Source organism: Coptis chinensis, chromosome 8 (assembly GCF_015680905.1).
Source record: "Coptis chinensis isolate HL-2020 chromosome 8, ASM1568090v1, whole genome shotgun sequence".
Taxonomy (NCBI): domain Eukaryota; kingdom Viridiplantae; phylum Streptophyta; class Magnoliopsida; order Ranunculales; family Ranunculaceae; genus Coptis; species Coptis chinensis.
In genome coordinates this window covers 97,075,655-97,092,332 of record NC_141463.1, presented here as the reverse complement: position 1 = coordinate 97,092,332, position 16,678 = coordinate 97,075,655, and the positions used below count along the sequence as shown (strand labels likewise).

General features: G+C 35.4%; 4 protein-coding genes across 4 annotated transcripts; 3 read left to right on the top strand and 1 right to left on the bottom strand.

The window, feature by feature from the left end:
- The first annotated feature begins 282 nt into the window (after window positions 1-282).
- Window positions 283-3,926, top strand: LOC147484833 (uncharacterized). Its single transcript, XM_086579829.1, has 10 exons — window positions 283-428; window positions 919-1,080; window positions 1,166-1,436; window positions 1,511-1,610; window positions 1,702-1,819; window positions 1,914-2,004; window positions 3,183-3,303; window positions 3,385-3,542; window positions 3,616-3,735; window positions 3,833-3,926. Exons 5-10 carry the CDS (start codon window positions 1,726-1,728, stop codon window positions 3,924-3,926), a joined length of 678 nt encoding a protein of 225 aa, XP_086435955.1. The 5' UTR covers window positions 283-428; window positions 919-1,080; window positions 1,166-1,436; window positions 1,511-1,610; window positions 1,702-1,725.
- Window positions 3,927-8,965: 5,039 nt separating this feature from the next.
- Window positions 8,966-9,445, top strand: LOC147484832 (uncharacterized). The gene has a single exon (XM_086579828.1). It carries the CDS (start codon window positions 8,966-8,968, stop codon window positions 9,443-9,445), a length of 480 nt encoding a protein of 159 aa, XP_086435954.1.
- Window positions 9,446-9,474: 29 nt separating this feature from the next.
- On the top strand, window positions 9,475-10,167 carry LOC147484831 (uncharacterized). The gene has a single exon (XM_086579827.1). The coding sequence runs from the start codon at window positions 9,475-9,477 to the stop codon at window positions 10,165-10,167; it is 693 nt and encodes a 230-aa protein (XP_086435953.1).
- Window positions 10,168-13,625: 3,458 nt separating this feature from the next.
- LOC147484830 (putative F-box protein At3g25750) lies at window positions 13,626-14,807 on the bottom strand. Its single transcript, XM_086579825.1, has one exon. The coding sequence runs from the start codon at window positions 14,805-14,807 to the stop codon at window positions 13,626-13,628; it is 1,182 nt and encodes a 393-aa protein (XP_086435951.1).
- Between the last annotated feature and the right edge of the window lie 1,871 nt (window positions 14,808-16,678).

Genomic DNA, 16,678 nt, shown 5'->3' with positions numbered 1-16,678 from the left:
AACTACCCCAACAGTTAAGCAATTCAGAACTAAAACAAAATCTCCCATTAGTCAGCTAAAGTAAAACTATAGCTCCTTTTACTCTTTTAGAAGGTACGATACACTTCTTTTCCTCTTTTAGAAGGTACGATACAAAAATACAACTTATTAGTATACCATCAGATAACATATCTCAATACATCCACGTTGCACACAAACAACTCGTGTTTTCTTTTTATAATTGTAGTAATCTGTCTCTTATTTTCTGTTTTCTAAAAGCATGAACTGCTGTCTCTTTCCACCGCCACCAAATAGATAAAACTAAAACTACCCCAACAGTTAAGCAATTCAGAACTAAAACAAAATCTCCCATTAGTCAGCTAAAGTAAAACTATAGCTCCTTTTACTCTTTTAGAAGGTACGATACACTTCTTTTCCTCTTTTAGAAGGTACGATACAAAAATACAACTTATTAGTATAAGCAAGTATACACTTCCATAAGTAATTTTCATTACTTTCTGAATATATATATTTTTTTTGTTAGCAAACTGTACCACAACGTCAAAATTGGGCTTATATACATTGACATCACACATATAAAAAAATAACAAACGACATATTTGAATAAATGCTTGAAAGAAACAAAAAAGCAAACTTATTAAATAAGCAACAGCGAACGTAATTTTATTACTATCAAACCTTGACTCTCAACTTTTTATATTCTCATTTATTTACGTTTTTTAGTGAGTCACTATTAGTTTTTCACTTTTCCTCAACTTTCTTTGTATGTTTATGTGTTGTTAGACCTTTTTTCTTATGATAAACATCATAACCCTCTTATGATATAAGCAATATCGATATATATATATTTACTATAACTACATCACATTACTATTACTATTACTGTAACTACAAGCACTAACATTTCATTATGTATAGGGACTTCTGCAAATGGCGCATGTTCAGCATCACTGCATTGCAGATATCGACTCACCTGATAGAGATTGGAAAATAAAAGTCAGAGTGGCTAGAATATGGGAATCAATTGACTATTCAACAGAGGAAGTAAAAAGTCTCGACATGCTCCTTATCGATGAGCATGTAGGTGTAATTGTATTAATTTTTTCATTTTTTTTTCTCTTAGTCAAACTTAATATATATAATAACATCATTTGCACTTTTTCAGGGACACCAGATACAGGCGAGAATTGATAAATTAATAATGGGCAAATTCAAGCGCCATATAGTTAAGCAAGAGATTTATAGTATGGATCGATTTTCTCTCATAAAAAGCGACAAGAAATATAATGTCGCACCTGGGGACTATATTATTAGTTTCAAATGGTGCACCAATATGAAGCCACTCGATATGAAGATTACAGGCTTTCCAGAGCATGTATTTTCATTTGTAGATTTCAATAAAGTACCATCCAGGATTGACAACAAGCATCTCATAGGTAAGTATTGCTAGAATTATTTACCGATTATATTTAACGTCATTCTAATATTTTGTATATATATATATATCCAGATATAGTTGGACGTATATTCAGATGGGACGAACTAAGGACTGTCACAAAAAGAAATGGATGCAAAACTACTGTAAGGGATATACAACTCCAAGATGAACAGTAAGTTATTTCATTTCAATCAAACAAACAACTTTCCATACACCTCTCTAACCTAACACATATGCTATCTATATATTATTACATTATGTAGTGGATATGTGTTGAAAATCACACTATGGAGCAACTCGGAATGCAACTCGATGATGAAACGGTCAAGAATTCTAATGCAGCAGTTTTGATTGTTACTTCTGCGAGCGTTAAATATAAGGGTATGTTAGTTCACATCAAACCGGATTTTCGTATTAATTGAATTATATTATATTTTATTATCATATAAATTATCTGAAACTTAACGTGTTGCAGATGAGAATGCAGAATATGTTTTGTCTTCTACAGCTGCAACAATGCTATATTTAAATTTGCAAATTCCACGAGTTGCAGATATAATAAACAGGTTCGTACGATTCTCTATGAAGTATAATCGCGGCTCATTATCAGCAGTAATAAATTGAATATTTATTCACTATCAACAATGAAATCTATGAATTTCCTCTTATATATGCCAACAACACAAACTTAGATTAGTGTTAACAATCATTTGTAGCCTTTATTCGATCATTAAATGATTGTGCCTTCTAAAAAATATGCTGGATATTATGCTTTATTTTCAAAGAAATTGCTTCACCTGTGATTGTGTATTGTATCTATGTGTTTGTGTCACTTAATTCCCTTACACTCAATATTCAATTCCTTATGTGGCCTTCATTTTGATGTTCTGTATATAATCCCATATTGAGGTGACATCAAACTTTTCTTGATTGAAATTGCATAATCAATATAGTTAGTTCAATACCAACTTTTAAATAGTTGAATAACCCATAAGGTGAAATTCCCACATGGTTGATGTGATGCTGTGAGTCACCATCTAACATTCTTAAGTAAACCGTTAATTATATAGGTCTCTTAAAGTCTTGATTGTACACTTGGTGATCAAACTTAATAGATATAAGCAATATCAAATGTCTACGATATGGGACTTCCCGGGAGGAATATTTGCTAATCTTAATTAATTAAATTGAGTTTCGTAATGTGGAGATTTTTTATTTTTTATTTATATCAAAAATAAAATTACTTTTACATCGTGTGAGAGCCTTCAGTAATCCCCAACTTACAAACTTTTTAAGAAAAGAATCTAAAATAGGTATAGTTTGAGTCCTCTACTCTATGTAAAAATTCCGGTCTTTTGTCCCACCATTGCTTCTGTCTATTTTATAGTGTTGTTCCTTTCTTGACACACAAGTCTACACTGAAGTTAACTTCTCTTCATGTGGGGATGCCTATTCTATTCTATAAAAACTATATCCAAAAAGAATACAAAAAAGATAATAAATATTTCAGTCCAAATCTATTGTTCTTATATCTTTTTCTGGCTGCTAAACTTTTGCTGTCTTTAAATTGTTTTTTTAACATCCAATATAACGATCAATAATATGTTGTAATCTTTTTTTATATCTCTTTCTAATCAATGTAATTTTTGTTTGTCTGGTTATATGACCAAATTATAGTTGCATGTCTGATGATTTATTTCTATGATAATATTATGTGATATCTGACAAATTTCTTTCGCTACAGTCCAATACCAGCACCGCGTACACTTCTATTACCAGAGCCTCCTCAAGCACCACCAGGAATCACAGCACAGCGAAAAACATTGTCAGACATAATTGCTTCAGTTAATGATGCTTCATCAAAGGTATTTTATACAAGATATGTTAATCTACATCTTTCATCTCTTACATATTCCATACCATTTAACAAACCATCTTATTTACAGCAAATGCTTTTCACCTGCGAGGCTACTATTTCTCAAATACTTCATGACAAGGGGTGGTCTTACAATGCATGTCCACATCCAAAATGCCTAAAAGCAGTTGATATCACCAGTAACGGTTACACTTGCATGAATCATGGGATTGTATCACCAGAACAAAGGTAAATTTTAATTTCTGTCTATAACTTTTTTATTATATTAACTTCTTTAATATAATTACTTTATAATGTGTAGGTATCAACTTCGAATGGAGATAAAAGATGGCGTATCTACCGCAAAGGTTGTAGCATTTCGACCTGAAGCAACAACACTCCTACAAAAAACGGAAGAGGAACTAGCTCACATTGAATCACGGTATAATATATATATATATATATATATATATATATATATATATATATATATATATATATATATATATATATATATATTTCACTTACTTTGAACCCAGATATCCAATTTCATTTAAAATAATGCCCAATCTGTATTTCCGGAAAATGGTACGAGACAATACTACAACTCTTCCAAAACTTGGTTGGATATAAGGCCAGTATTTCATATAAAAATAACAAGTTTCAACAAACAACACAAAAACAGTTTCTTCACCCTTTCAAAAGTCTCTCCAATCATGAATGAATCAACAAGTCATCCATCACCAAGTTTGAATCAAAACGTAAGTACAACGACTTTACAATTTGAACTGTTTACTATAAACTTTTGTCATCTCATTCATACAATCTCTTCGTGCTTAATTTGCCAGTGAGGACACCTACTATGCTGAAGAATGCCACTATGAAATGGAGAAATCCACTTAACTCCACCTAGCTTACTTATGTTCATATCGATCTTTTGTTATTTTGCAACATCTCAGCTAATTTTGACGTATACAGTCGGTCATGGTATGTACCTATTTGTTTGTGTTCATGGTACTGAAAAAACTAAGTATCACATGAAACATACTGGGTCAAGTGGTAGAGAAGACTGGGGCAGTACCATGCATCTAATGTATCTATCTGTGATGTTATTTTTTGTGTTTTTGTATATGTGAAATCAACTTTGTAATTTTTTTTTGTCTTAATTATAGTATAGTTTACCGAACGCTTACAAAACAGTGTAGGCTCCATACTCTATAAATCTGTATTGTTATTGTGGTGGGTATTTTTGTCTTTTTAGTATCTAAATATATTATCTCGGTATTTTGGAATATTCCTCTCTCTCGTGTGTTGTGAGGTCTCCTTCGTTGTCTCGGCTTTCGCTCTCTCTTCAATCTTCAACTGCTCACCGCTATTGTTTACACAACAAGAAATTCATAAGATTGTGTAAGATAAATAGCAATAGAAATCTCTGTTAATCTCATGTTGAAGGTAGCAGAAACTATCTGAGAAGTGAGTGACAAGATTTTGAACTTCACAACCAATACGCAAAGAAAGGAAATGAAGGATTATTAAGACTTCTCTGTCAAGTGATTTAACAATAAAATATTTTGCTTGCATAATCAACACTTTGTTGAAGTAGAAGAAGAAAATATATTACACATTTCCTGAAATGAATTTGTTATATTTTAAATGTAAGATCCATTTTTTTTTTTTATTTTTTTTTATTTTTTTTGCTAATCTCTCTTCTTAGCAGGTTAGATTATTCTCTAAACGTCAACTAAAAGTTGACTCAAAACGTGCGCGAGCACGTGCATGATGCTAGTGAAGATTAATAATTCTAGGGCGACATTATTTTTGGCCCGGTTTAGTGACATATATGATGTGGCAAGCTATTTATGATTCACTCTTCTTTAACCTCTTTTCCACGTAACAAAAAAAATAAAAAACCGAAAATAGCCCCTAATCTTTTATTTTGTAATTGTATTAGGTAATATTGACTCCCAACTCTTTTTCTCTCTTCCACTACTAAACACTGAGCAAGACTAATTTTTGGTTTTTTTTATTTTTTTAAAAGAGAGAGAATGGTATTTTTATATTTTGATTGGAGACAAAATCTCTTTACAAGTGCAAAATTTGTGAAAATCCTTTTTCATTAATAAATTTTTTGAATCATCTTTTCCAGTAAACCCAGTTTTCAAATAGTTTTTTTTTTTTTTTATAATTTTATGCTATTTAGTAATGAGGAATTTTAATTTAATTTACAGAGTCTAAGAGTATAAAACATTATTGCAAAATCTAACAGGTGCACTCTCACATCTGGGCCACTCATTAAGTAAAGGTGTGTTTGTATTGCTTAGGCTGAGTCCAATGGCTCTCTATCCCTTTAAAAGTAGTGTTAAAGTCAATAAAGTAGAGCTAAAGTCAATAAAGTAGAGCTAAAATAGAGCTAAAGTAGAGCTAAAGTCAACATATTTCACTCTCTATCTCTATTTTACTCTCTAAAGTCAACATATCTAAATAGTGGCAGTGTTATTAATGCAAAGGAGGCAATAAGGAAGCCAATGGCAGTTGGGAATTGCTTGAACTTGATCACACCATCAAAACGAATTATGATGGAGCAGAAAAATGTAACCCGGGGAATGCTGACCTTGGAGTTGTCTATAGAAATAGTAGTGGTGACTTTATGCTGGTCTTGAAGTTGGGAATCAAAACCAACTACTTGGTTGAATGTCTGGCCATACTTGAGGGTATAGAATGTGCAATACAAAGGGGGTGGGTTGAATCTGACTTGGAAGCCGGTGTAGCTGCATTTGGAATTTGAAACCTACCATGGCACTTGAGGAACAGATGGAACGTCTATAAGATTGAGAAAACTTTTGAACCTGAAAATTACACCTATGTGGAGGGAAGCAAATTTCTTGGATGATCAGGTAGCAATCCATGCAATAACCATGACTGACGATAGGACATTTATACACGAAGGCAAGCCCCCGTGGTTATCCAATGTATGTAAATATAAATGTGCATATGTAAACTACTATGTAAATATAATTTTTCATATGTTATATTTACATAGTAGTTTACATATGCACATTTATATTTACATACAAAAACGTATTTTTATATGGCATATCACAAAAAAAAAAAAGAAAAAGAAAAGAAAAATCATATGAAAACTAGTGAGCAACTCACGCTGAAGAGAAAACATGCCATTTGAGAAAATAAAAACAACGGCATTAAAGTTGACCGAGCCCAAAATCAGATTTCCAATTAGAGGAGGGCCAAAAGCTAAATAGCCCTTATATATTATTTGGCTCCAGCTACCACGAGGATATTCTCATAGGGGTGAGGGTCCGTGGACTGTTGGATGTGTGATCCAATGGTCTGAAAATCAAGAACAAAAAAGATGCGAGAGAAGATGAGAGGATGCTGTATTTCTAGACCATTGGATCACACATCCAATGGTCGCCAATCTCATCCCTATGAGGACATCTTCAGGGGAGATAACCTCTTCAATTATACCCTTATAGCATGCAGATTGTGCCTACAAATCTTGATATGCAAAACTAATAAGAAATAATATGAGGTTGTCTACCCCGAGGATGTCCTCGGATGGTAAAAATAATATCCAAAAAAAAAAAACAGCTTGGTCAATATTAATTACATTTTTGTCAAATATAGTTTTTTCGGTTATTGGGATATGTTCCAATGGGGGATTTTAAAATCGGGTATCCTTGAGGGTAAATTTGGCCCAATTTCTTCGAAAAGATATAAAAATGAGGATTCAAGTTGGGTTGAAATTTTGGTGCAAATAGGCCTGCAAAGGAATCCTCTATGAAGCCCAATAGTATTCGTTTTTCTCACTGTTCTAAAAATCGGTCTAGGCGGCCGCCTAGGCGCTAGGCGGTGCCCAACCGACTCGCCTAGGCCCAAGTCGTTTAAAAAATCAGTGGACTAACTAGGCGAGTCTAGGCGGCCTCTAGACAGTCCAGTCAAAGTTTTTTTTTTTTTTTAATGATTAAATGTCGAAAATTAAAGGCTCGTGTAGGCTTAAGATTTGAATGAGTTTAAAAGACTAAAGTCTAATGTAAATTATATGCCTGAGCTAGTGGTGAGCCGTGACATTGGGTATCTCGTCAAATTTAATAGAGATTCCTCGACATACCACTACCATTTGTAGTAACAAAATAGGTGTTTGAGAGCTCCAGAAGAGGGCAAATGATAAGGAGAGATTGATCTCTCCTTGTTTGGAGCGCACCACGGTTGAATTAGCGGGTTTCTTATCCCGAGTTGACAAAGTGGTGGCTGAAGTACAGAGACAATTTAAGGACAATAAAATTATTTGCGACAACGGACAACCGTACCAATTCTCTCTTTTCCGGCAGAAGCAAGCCCCTAAATCAGAATTTGATGCTTTCTTTAATGGTGCTTAATTAAGCTTTTGCATTGAAATGAGATCCGGTAAAATCCTTCATCTACTTGAACGCGTGCAAGTTCAGACTTTTTTCATGATTTCATCCAAGTTTAGTAAGTCGTGGGTCGGGGGCTTTTTCGCCTTCACCGCAATTTGATGATTCTGCTGAGTGATTTCTTCAAAGTTGGATGCTTGTATTTTGCTCCTTCTTCTTCACGATTTTGCTTGGCCGGTTTGAGATCTGGAGTGATAAAGGTATGAACTTTAGTAGGAAGATATCTTTGCAACTATATGTTTCCATTTTTTCTCAGTGTGATGACGGTGCCTGCCTAAGGTGGTAGAGTATCCCAACGCTACGGCCGTTCAGAGTATTTCCGGTGCGTTTCAGGCCATCCCCGTTCAGTTTTAGGCCATTTCCTAGTTGTTAGGCCATTTCCTAGTTGTTTTAGATGATAATTTCTGATCCTAGTAGCTAATTATCTCAATCACTTTCTTCCACTATCTCCGGTTTTGCCTTTTTCTTCTGAACTTCAAGTCTTGTTCTTCTGGATAAACTTTGCAGTGGAGGTGCATCTGTTGTGGTGTGTTTATGTCCGTGGTGAACTGGGTTATATGTGATGCTTATACCATTGAGATATAGAACGCTCTCCTGATAGGAAACTAGGTCTTGATTTGCCGATTTCCTTTGTGTTGGTTGGGGATGAATTGCTGAAAAGAGAATTTTTCCTTTGATAGCTGGGCTCTTTCTTATGGTGGAGTGTTAGTCCTATTTCGGGTTTTTTGAGTTGGTCAATATCACCTTATGATGATCTCGGCTGCAGATTACTTTTCGAGACAAGTGATCCGTTTTCAGGTTATGGATATCTTCTCGATGAGCCTGTTAGAGGTGGTAAGAAAGTGATTGAATGTATTTATCTTCTGGGTTTGTGAAGTTGATTGTGAGATACAATTTGATTTCTGTTTTTTGGAGTTCGACTGGTTTTGTCTGTGTTCTTTTCAAGGTTTGGAGTTGTATAAGTGTGAGTTTGTTGGGCTTTGAAAGTTTACCTGAAGCAGACATGATTACATCCTAGAACTGTCGGGGAATGGGCTCTTCTGAGGCCATTCGTAGTGTGTTAGCTTTAGTTAAGAAGTTTGATCCTGATGTTTTATTTTTAGTCGAGACTAAATTATTATATAAGAAGTTGAAGCATGTACGAAAAACTTAAGTATCCTCAAGTGTTTGCGATTGATCCCCGCGCTTGGAAGAAGTGGGGGCCTTGTCGTTTCATATAAGGATAACATTTCTTTCTCAATGGTGGATGGGAACAAAAATGCTATCTCGGCTACGTTTTTAAATTATCTCTCGAATGTTTCATGGCATGTATCTTTTATATATGGAGATCTTGTTGCTTACAAACGTATTGTTGTTTGGAACTATTTAAGAGATTTGAGAAATGTTCTTTCTGGGCCTTGGTTGATTCTGGGTGACTTTAATGCCATTTCTAGTTTGTCTGAAAAGGAGGGTGGGAATCCCACACCCTCTAGGTATATTGATGAATTTGTTTCCCTGATGGAGGATCTTGAGATGGCTGATCTTGGCTATCATGGTCCTGCTTTTACTTGGTCTAATAATAGATTAGGGGCTGCCAATATAAGGGAAAGGATTGATCGTGTTGTTGCTAATGTTGAGTGGTTAAATCTCTTTCCTATGGTTTCGTGGATCATGTCACTACACCTTCTTTTCTCGATCATGTTGCCTTTAGCCGCTTTTATGTTTAAGGAAGGTGGATAGTGGGCCCTAAACCCTTTAGGTTTCATGAGATGTGGACTAAAGACCCCTCTTGTATGGATGTGATTAAGCATTGTTGGCGCACTCATGTTCATGGGTCTCCTTCATTCATTCTGAACTCTAAATTTCTTGAGCTGCAATCCTCTTTGAGGGTTTGGAACAAAACTTATTTTGGAAATATCTTTGCTCAAATTAAAGAGGCTGAATCTGCTCTCTCTTCTCTTTTGGCTGGCCCCGTTTCTGATCTCGTGCTGGTGGAGATTAAAAATATAAAGGAACATATCTTGGAGTTGTACAAAAAGGAGGAATCATATTGGAAGCAGCACTCAAATACTTCTATGGTTTTGGAGGCTGATAACAATACTAAATTCTTCCATTCTAATGCTAGTTTCAGAAGGCGAAGGAATAGTATTGACAAAATTCAGACTGAAGCCGGTCTTTGGGTTACTTCTAGATCGGAAGTGGCACAAGAGTTCATTTCATCTTTTGAGGATACTTTCAGACCTCCACCAAATTCAGCTCTTCTACCTTCCCTTGATATCATCCTAGATTTGTTTGACCCTTGTATCTCTATCTCTGAGAATGATTCTCTAACTAGATGTCCATCTAGAACTGAGATTAGAAAGGTGTTGAAGAGTATGGGTGGTTTGAAAGCTCCGGGGCCTGATGGCTTTCCTGCAATGTTCTATCGTAAGTTGGCAAGCCCCCGGGGAGGATCTAGTTAGGATGGTACAATGTTTTTCAATACCGCGGGTTTTGAATATACCTCAATCAAACTTACATTTCTTTGATTCCTAAGATTGATTGCCCCTCAAATACTTCTCATTACGCATCTATTAGCCTTTGTAATGTCTCTTACAAGGTTATTTCTAAGATCCTTGCTAATAGGGTTGAGAAGTTTCTTGCCTAAGTTTATCTCACCTAATCAAGGGGCCTTTGCTCCCAAAAAGATCTATTAGGGGATAATATAGGAGTGGTTCATGAGATTATGCATAAGATAAAAAGGGCTAAGAAGAATAAGCTGGGTTTGTTTGCTCTTAAAGTTGATATGTCGAAAGCTTATGATCGAGTTGATTGGGGAGCTCTTCTTGCTATCATGGTTAAACTGGGTTTCTCGAGCAAGTGGATAAGTCTAGTGGAATTCTGCATATCTACAGTGAAGTATAATGTCTTGTTGAATGGGTCTCCCCTTAGGACTATCACACCTTTGAGGGGACTTAGACAAGGGGATCCCTTGTCCCCCTATCTCTTCATCATTCTTATCGAGGCCTTGTCAAGACTTCTTCTTCAGGCCCAAGCTGCACAAGATATCTCTGGCATTAAGATCTCGAGGAGGGCACCTAGTGTTTCACATATGCTTTATGCTGACGATCTAATTGTTTTTGGAAAAACTTCCCCTTTTGAAGTTCACAAAATCAAGAAGATTATGGACCTTTATTGTAATGGCACTGGTCAGATGGTGAACTTGGATAAGTCTGCTATTCTTTTTAGTGGATGTACTTCTCGAGACACCCAAGAAGCTATTATGCATACCCTTCAGGTGAGACCTATGTCTGTGAGAGATAAATACTTGGGTTCTCCCATTATTTTCTCAACATCAAAAATCCAAGACTTCAGTTTTCTTTTGATAAGGTGCAGGGGTCTGCCTCAAATTGGCAAGGAAAACTGCTTTCACAGGCAGGCAAGACTATCCTAGTTCAGGCTGTTGCCCAGGCAAAACCTATTTACTCTATGTCTGCCTTTTATCTACCTCTTGATATCACCTCTAAAATGGATAGAGCTTGCGTAATTTCTCGGTGGAATAATCTTTGGTAGTAATGCTATTCATTTATGCACATGGGATAAGTTATGTATGCCTAAAGTTTGAGGGGTTAGGGTTTAGAGATTCTCATCTCTTTAATCTAGCTCGCTATGTAAACTCTTGTGGAAGGTCGTCTCGAAAATCTTTATGGAGTGATCTTATGCTTGCCAAGTATGAGAAAGATCCGACTCTTCATAATCATGCTAACCCTCCTCCGGGTGTCTCCTATCTCTAGCAGAGGTTTACAAAAAGTTAAACGATTTGTAGAGTTGGGGCTATCCGAGTATTGGGGATGGTGCTTCGTGAAATTCTGACTGATCAATGGATTAAGGTAATAGATAAACCATGCTCTCTCGATTGACATGGTGGTGCCTCTGCCACCTTTGGTGGATCTTAATCTTCTTGTTAATGAGTTCATTAATCCCGATGGTTCTTGGGATTGTGTGGGACTCCGTGCTTTGGTTCCTAGTCTAGTTCTAAACTCTATTGTGGGTATCGTTGCTATCCGATGCTAGGCCATCTTCTTCGGATAAGTTGATGTGGAACCCTCAGAAGTTAATGGGAGATTTTCTGTGAAATCTGCTTTCAATTTTATTAAAGCTATTTGAAAGTAATATTGGCCGTGTTCTTCCTCGCTCAACAATCACATGATTTTATGATTATTTGGAAGCTGAAAATTCCTCGCAAAGAGTGAAACTTTTTCTATGGAAAATTGCAAATAATCTATTATCTATCGGGCTACTCTTGAGCAACATCATGTTCCCGTGTGGATAATCTAGCTGTGTTTTCTCGCAATAATCATGTTCGGGACTTCCAACATCTCTTCTTTACTTGTCCTTGGACTTCCGTGCTCTGGTTCTCCTCTTGGCTGGGTTTAAGGGTGGATTGTGATGCTTTTGAAACACAAAATTGGTTTAATTACTTTTCGGAGTAGAGACAAAGCCAGCTATGAAAATTTATCTCTATATGCTTTCTCTCTTATGTACAATATATGGTGGCATCGAAATGAGTGTAGGTTTAGTTTTATGAAACCTAACTTTATCTCTGTCTTAGAGAAAGCTTTCTCTGCTTGGCAAGAGTGGACGACCAGTAGAGTGACGTGATCGATATATCTCTTGAGGTTGTTTTACCTTGCATAGAGGAGAATTGGGTTGCTTCTCCTTTCGGTAAGGTTAAAGTAAACTACACTGGTTTGTTTATGTGTGCTAAGAAAACAAGTGTGTCTGCTGTGATTATTAGAGACTGGAATAGAGGATGTATTGTTGTAGCTACGCGATCGAGTAGAGCTTTATCAAAAAACTCAAGCACATTTGTTAGCGGTGAAGTTTGCGATTGAACTTGGCGAGCGTAAGGATGGTGGAAGCTACTTTTGAAGGCACCAAAAGAAGTTACTAGGATTACGATGGAGCCCTAAAAGAATTCAAATTGGACCTGGAATGCTATGATAGAGAGCATTCATGCCTCTTTTAAGTTCTTTTTTTTTTTAAGTTTTTAGAACCACTTCAGAATCGGTAACTCTTGGTCAATGAGTTTGGCTGACTGGGCTAGATCATATGGACCAATGAACTTTTATATGTATTCTCCGGATGCTATTATGCAGGTTTTAATATAAATATATCTATGAAGATTTTATCAAAAAAAAAAAAAAAAACTATAACAAAGAGTATGTTTTTATATGAAGTCGATATTCTTCAACTATTACACATTTTTGTAATAAGTATCTTTGCTTGTGTTTATTTTTTGAATTATGGTAAATGATTTTCTTCCTTTCTTGTAGTATAGGTGTGTATTACTATATATATTAGGAAAAAAAACCGCCTAGCCCGTCTAGGCACTGCCTAGAAGGCCTAGGTGCTACGAGCTCTCCCACCACGTTTTTAAGAACACTGGATTTTCCTGTTTCGGTTGAACAGTAATATTATTTTCAAAATAGAAAATGTGCATTAAACACAAATAAACAAAATAGAGTCAGGAGGGTGGTCCTAGAGCATTTTGTTTGGGTTAACGGAGGACACCATTTTAGTGGAAGCTAGCACACTGCGTATCATCTCAAACGAAGATCACCGCACCAAAGCATTTTAATAACTGCCTTGTAACGTAGCACTATATATTTGGTCGAATAGTAATTAGGCTTTAACCAAAACAAGTTGTAGAAACAAACACAAAAGTATCCATGTAAAACAGACCATGAAAGAATACGACTGTAGCTATTCTGCTATCATTACAATTTGATATTAATAAATAAAAGAAATAATTCTGCCATTATAACTATTTGATACCCAGGCTCAATCCAAACTGATAGTAACATTATTTATCAACTGATATAAAACAACAAATGAACTTATTATGGAATCAGAAATCCGAGAAAAACGACTGTTGGATTTAAAATGGATTCGGTTTAATCCAAACTGGTGGAGAGAACTGAGAAAGTATGCAATCACCTTCATAAAATGACTCGATTCGACCAGTTTGCAAATTGAAGAGTCCCATATCATGACCAAAAATTCTTCCAACATCAACTCCTTTTCTGTCATCGGTAAAGTAGATGCAACCAGGCTTGCAACCACGGCAAACAGAGGCCTTTGACGAGAAGGAAGTATTACTTCCCAGGAAAAGAGCATAATCCCCCAAACATTTCACTTTTTCCCACTTGAGAGTGCACAAATCCAACTTGTAAAGTTCAATGAAAACCGTCCTAGAGCGAGGCTCAGAACAATTTATATTCCTCACGGCCAAGTGCAAATCGCCACACAGTTCCACAAGATAGAATGTTATAGTCCATCTCATAGAAAATTCAGGTGGAGATGCGAAAGGCAATAGAGTTGGACGACAAGAACCACCCATGGTAGTAATGTCGTCACACACCCAGATGTTGCCTCCAAAATCCACCGCATAAAAACGACCATTAAAGTGTAGGATGTCCTCTTGACCGGGAGTTGATATTATGTTAGTCCAAGTGTTGTCCCCGGGTCTAGCAAAAGCCAATTGCCAGAATCTGCCCACAATTAGAAAAACTAAGAATCCCCCAACAGAGTTTTCATCATCAGTATCATCAATGGAGTTGTTCATAGTCGATACAATTATTGCTTTGCGAACACAACTCATACGATTACGTTTAGGATATCTCCAATCATGGCTCAAAACATTCAACGAAGAAAGCCCAAGACATGACCGGTCTCTGTACTTTGATAGAGATGGAAGAGAAAACCAAACACCAGAAAGAGGATTTAAGAGATGAAATTGTGAATCCAAACCTAGAACGACCAACCACCCAAAAGGAGAACCCCAACAATGACATCCACTTGCTTTAGACAAGTTCATATGACAAATTTTGTTTTGTGGATAATTGAAGAAACGACGGCTATTGCTGTTGTCATCATCATTGGCAAGCATCAACCAAGGAAATTGAGATTTCACAATAAAAGAGAAGTGATGCTTATTAAATTTAACCAAACTCCATGAACGGCAAACTACACTAAATCTTACAAAATCATCTAAGAATTCAATCTTTTCGGCAATCATCTTTAAGAGTTCCTCCGGAAGTTCTGACCAATTTTGAGACATTGAGACAATCTCAAAACAGAAAAGAAAATATGAGAATTTACTAAAGATATAGAGAATTCTAATTGTTTCTCAGTTTAAATGCCTTACATATAAATATAATCTCATGTCAACGTGGTTTACCAAATCAGACACTGAAATCAACTAAAATCCTAGATGAATTTGGTTTTACTAAAACAAAAACAACTCTTACTAGAGCACACCTGAAAGAAAGGATCAAAAGTCTCAAGGGAAGGCAAACTACAATCCTCCCACTCTTTTCCTTTCGACTCCAACCGAGAAGGAGAATATAATTTTGTCAAAATTGGTCATTCAGACATGAAGATTAATAATTCTAGGGCGACATTATTTTTGGCCTGGTTTAGTGACCTAGATGATGTGGCAAGCTATTTATGATTCTTTAATCTCTTTTCCACATAAAAAAAAATTAAAAAACCGAAAATAGCCCCTAATTTTTTTTTTTTGTAATTGTATTAGGTAATACTAGTTTTCGAACCCGTTCTATGAGCGCCAAGTTATATTAAATTATTATGAAAATTATAATACCTATGTGGAGCTATGGGGTATAAATATTATATTGGTTTTTTACTTTATTTTTATGTGTGTTGTTCTTTTGTCTTTTCCAATTCGGTTGTGTAACTGTTATCCACATATTCTATGTAGAGCTATGAGATATGCATATTATATTTTCTTTGATGTGGCAAGCTATTTATGATTCTTTAATCTCTTTTCCACATAAAAAAAAATTAAAAAACCGAAAATAGCCCCTAATTTTTTCTTTTGTAATTGTATTAGGTAATACTAGTTTTCGAACCCGTTCTATGAACGGGTGCCGTTATATTAAATTATTATGAAAATTATAATACCTATGTGGAGCTATGGGGTATAAATATTATATTGGTTTTTACTTTATTTTTTATGTGTGTTGTTCTTTGTCTTTTCCAATTCGGTTGTGTAACTGTTATCCACATATTCTATGTAGAGCTATGAGATATGCATATTATATTTTCTTTTACTTAATTTTTTATGCGGATGGTTTTTTATCTTCTCAAGTTCGGTTGTGTAACTGTTATCCACATGTTATATGTAGAGCTATGAGATATGAATATTATATTGGGTTTCACAATATTTTTGATGTGTTTCCTATGAATATCATTAATTAGTATATCTCGCTGTCACGTAATATTGCTTCAATCTAGTTATTAGATAATGATACTTGGCTACACTATGAATAAATTATGATTGAGCATTTAGTAATGGTTTCTTGCTTTCTAGGAAAAAAGTGTTAATCTTTTCAAGTTTACATCCATTATCAGCTATATTTTGTTTGTTTATTTATGTAAATCAATTGGGAAATAATTGATTATGGACAGAGTAGAGGTGTCAATTATAGGTGACCGAAAACTATAGGATTTGAGGAGAAAGGTTATTCTGGGTTGCATTATCCCACAACTCTTTCGTTGTACATAGAACTTGTTGTTGATTGGAAATGATGTTATTTTTCAGTTTTTTAATGTAAATGGTGTAAATTTATAAAATTTTGTAATGGCTGAAAGTAAGAGCAACGAACAGCAGCTGCACAGAAGAAATGTTATCAATGCATCTCTGTTGCTACTTCTGATTATGTATGATCTGACTCTATGGTAGAGTCTTTCGTGTATAACAAATGATATTGGACCACGCCCATGCAATACACGCATGTCTGGATTAACACCAAGACTTGTAAAAGCATTACACGCATTGTATGGCCGAATGTGCTCATGAAATGACCTCACATTGGCATTAGATCCTTCATACAATGATTTAAAGGCAGGGGGCAGTTCAGAAAGCAAAGGCAATTTGATCTTTCCTTGTAAACAACACATCCCAAATAG

Coding starts and splice junctions, on each gene's coding strand:
- LOC147484832 (XM_086579828.1), top strand. CDS start 8,966: ATGGTGGATGGGAACAAAAATGCTATCTCGGCTACGTTTTTAAATTAT.
- LOC147484830 (XM_086579825.1), bottom strand. CDS start 14,807: ATGTCTCAAAATTGGTCAGAACTTCCGGAGGAACTCTTAAAGATGATT.
- LOC147484833 (XM_086579829.1), top strand. CDS start 1,726: ATGGAGCAACTCGGAATGCAACTCGATGATGAAACGGTCAAGAATTCT. Junction 2,005..3,182: donor GTTGCAGATATAATAAACAG/GTTCGTACGATT, acceptor CTTTCGCTACAG/TCCAATACCAGCACCGCGTA. Junction 3,543..3,615: donor ATTGTATCACCAGAACAAAG/GTAAATTTTAAT, acceptor TATAATGTGTAG/GTATCAACTTCGAATGGAGA.
- LOC147484831 (XM_086579827.1), top strand. CDS start 9,475: ATGTGGACTAAAGACCCCTCTTGTATGGATGTGATTAAGCATTGTTGG.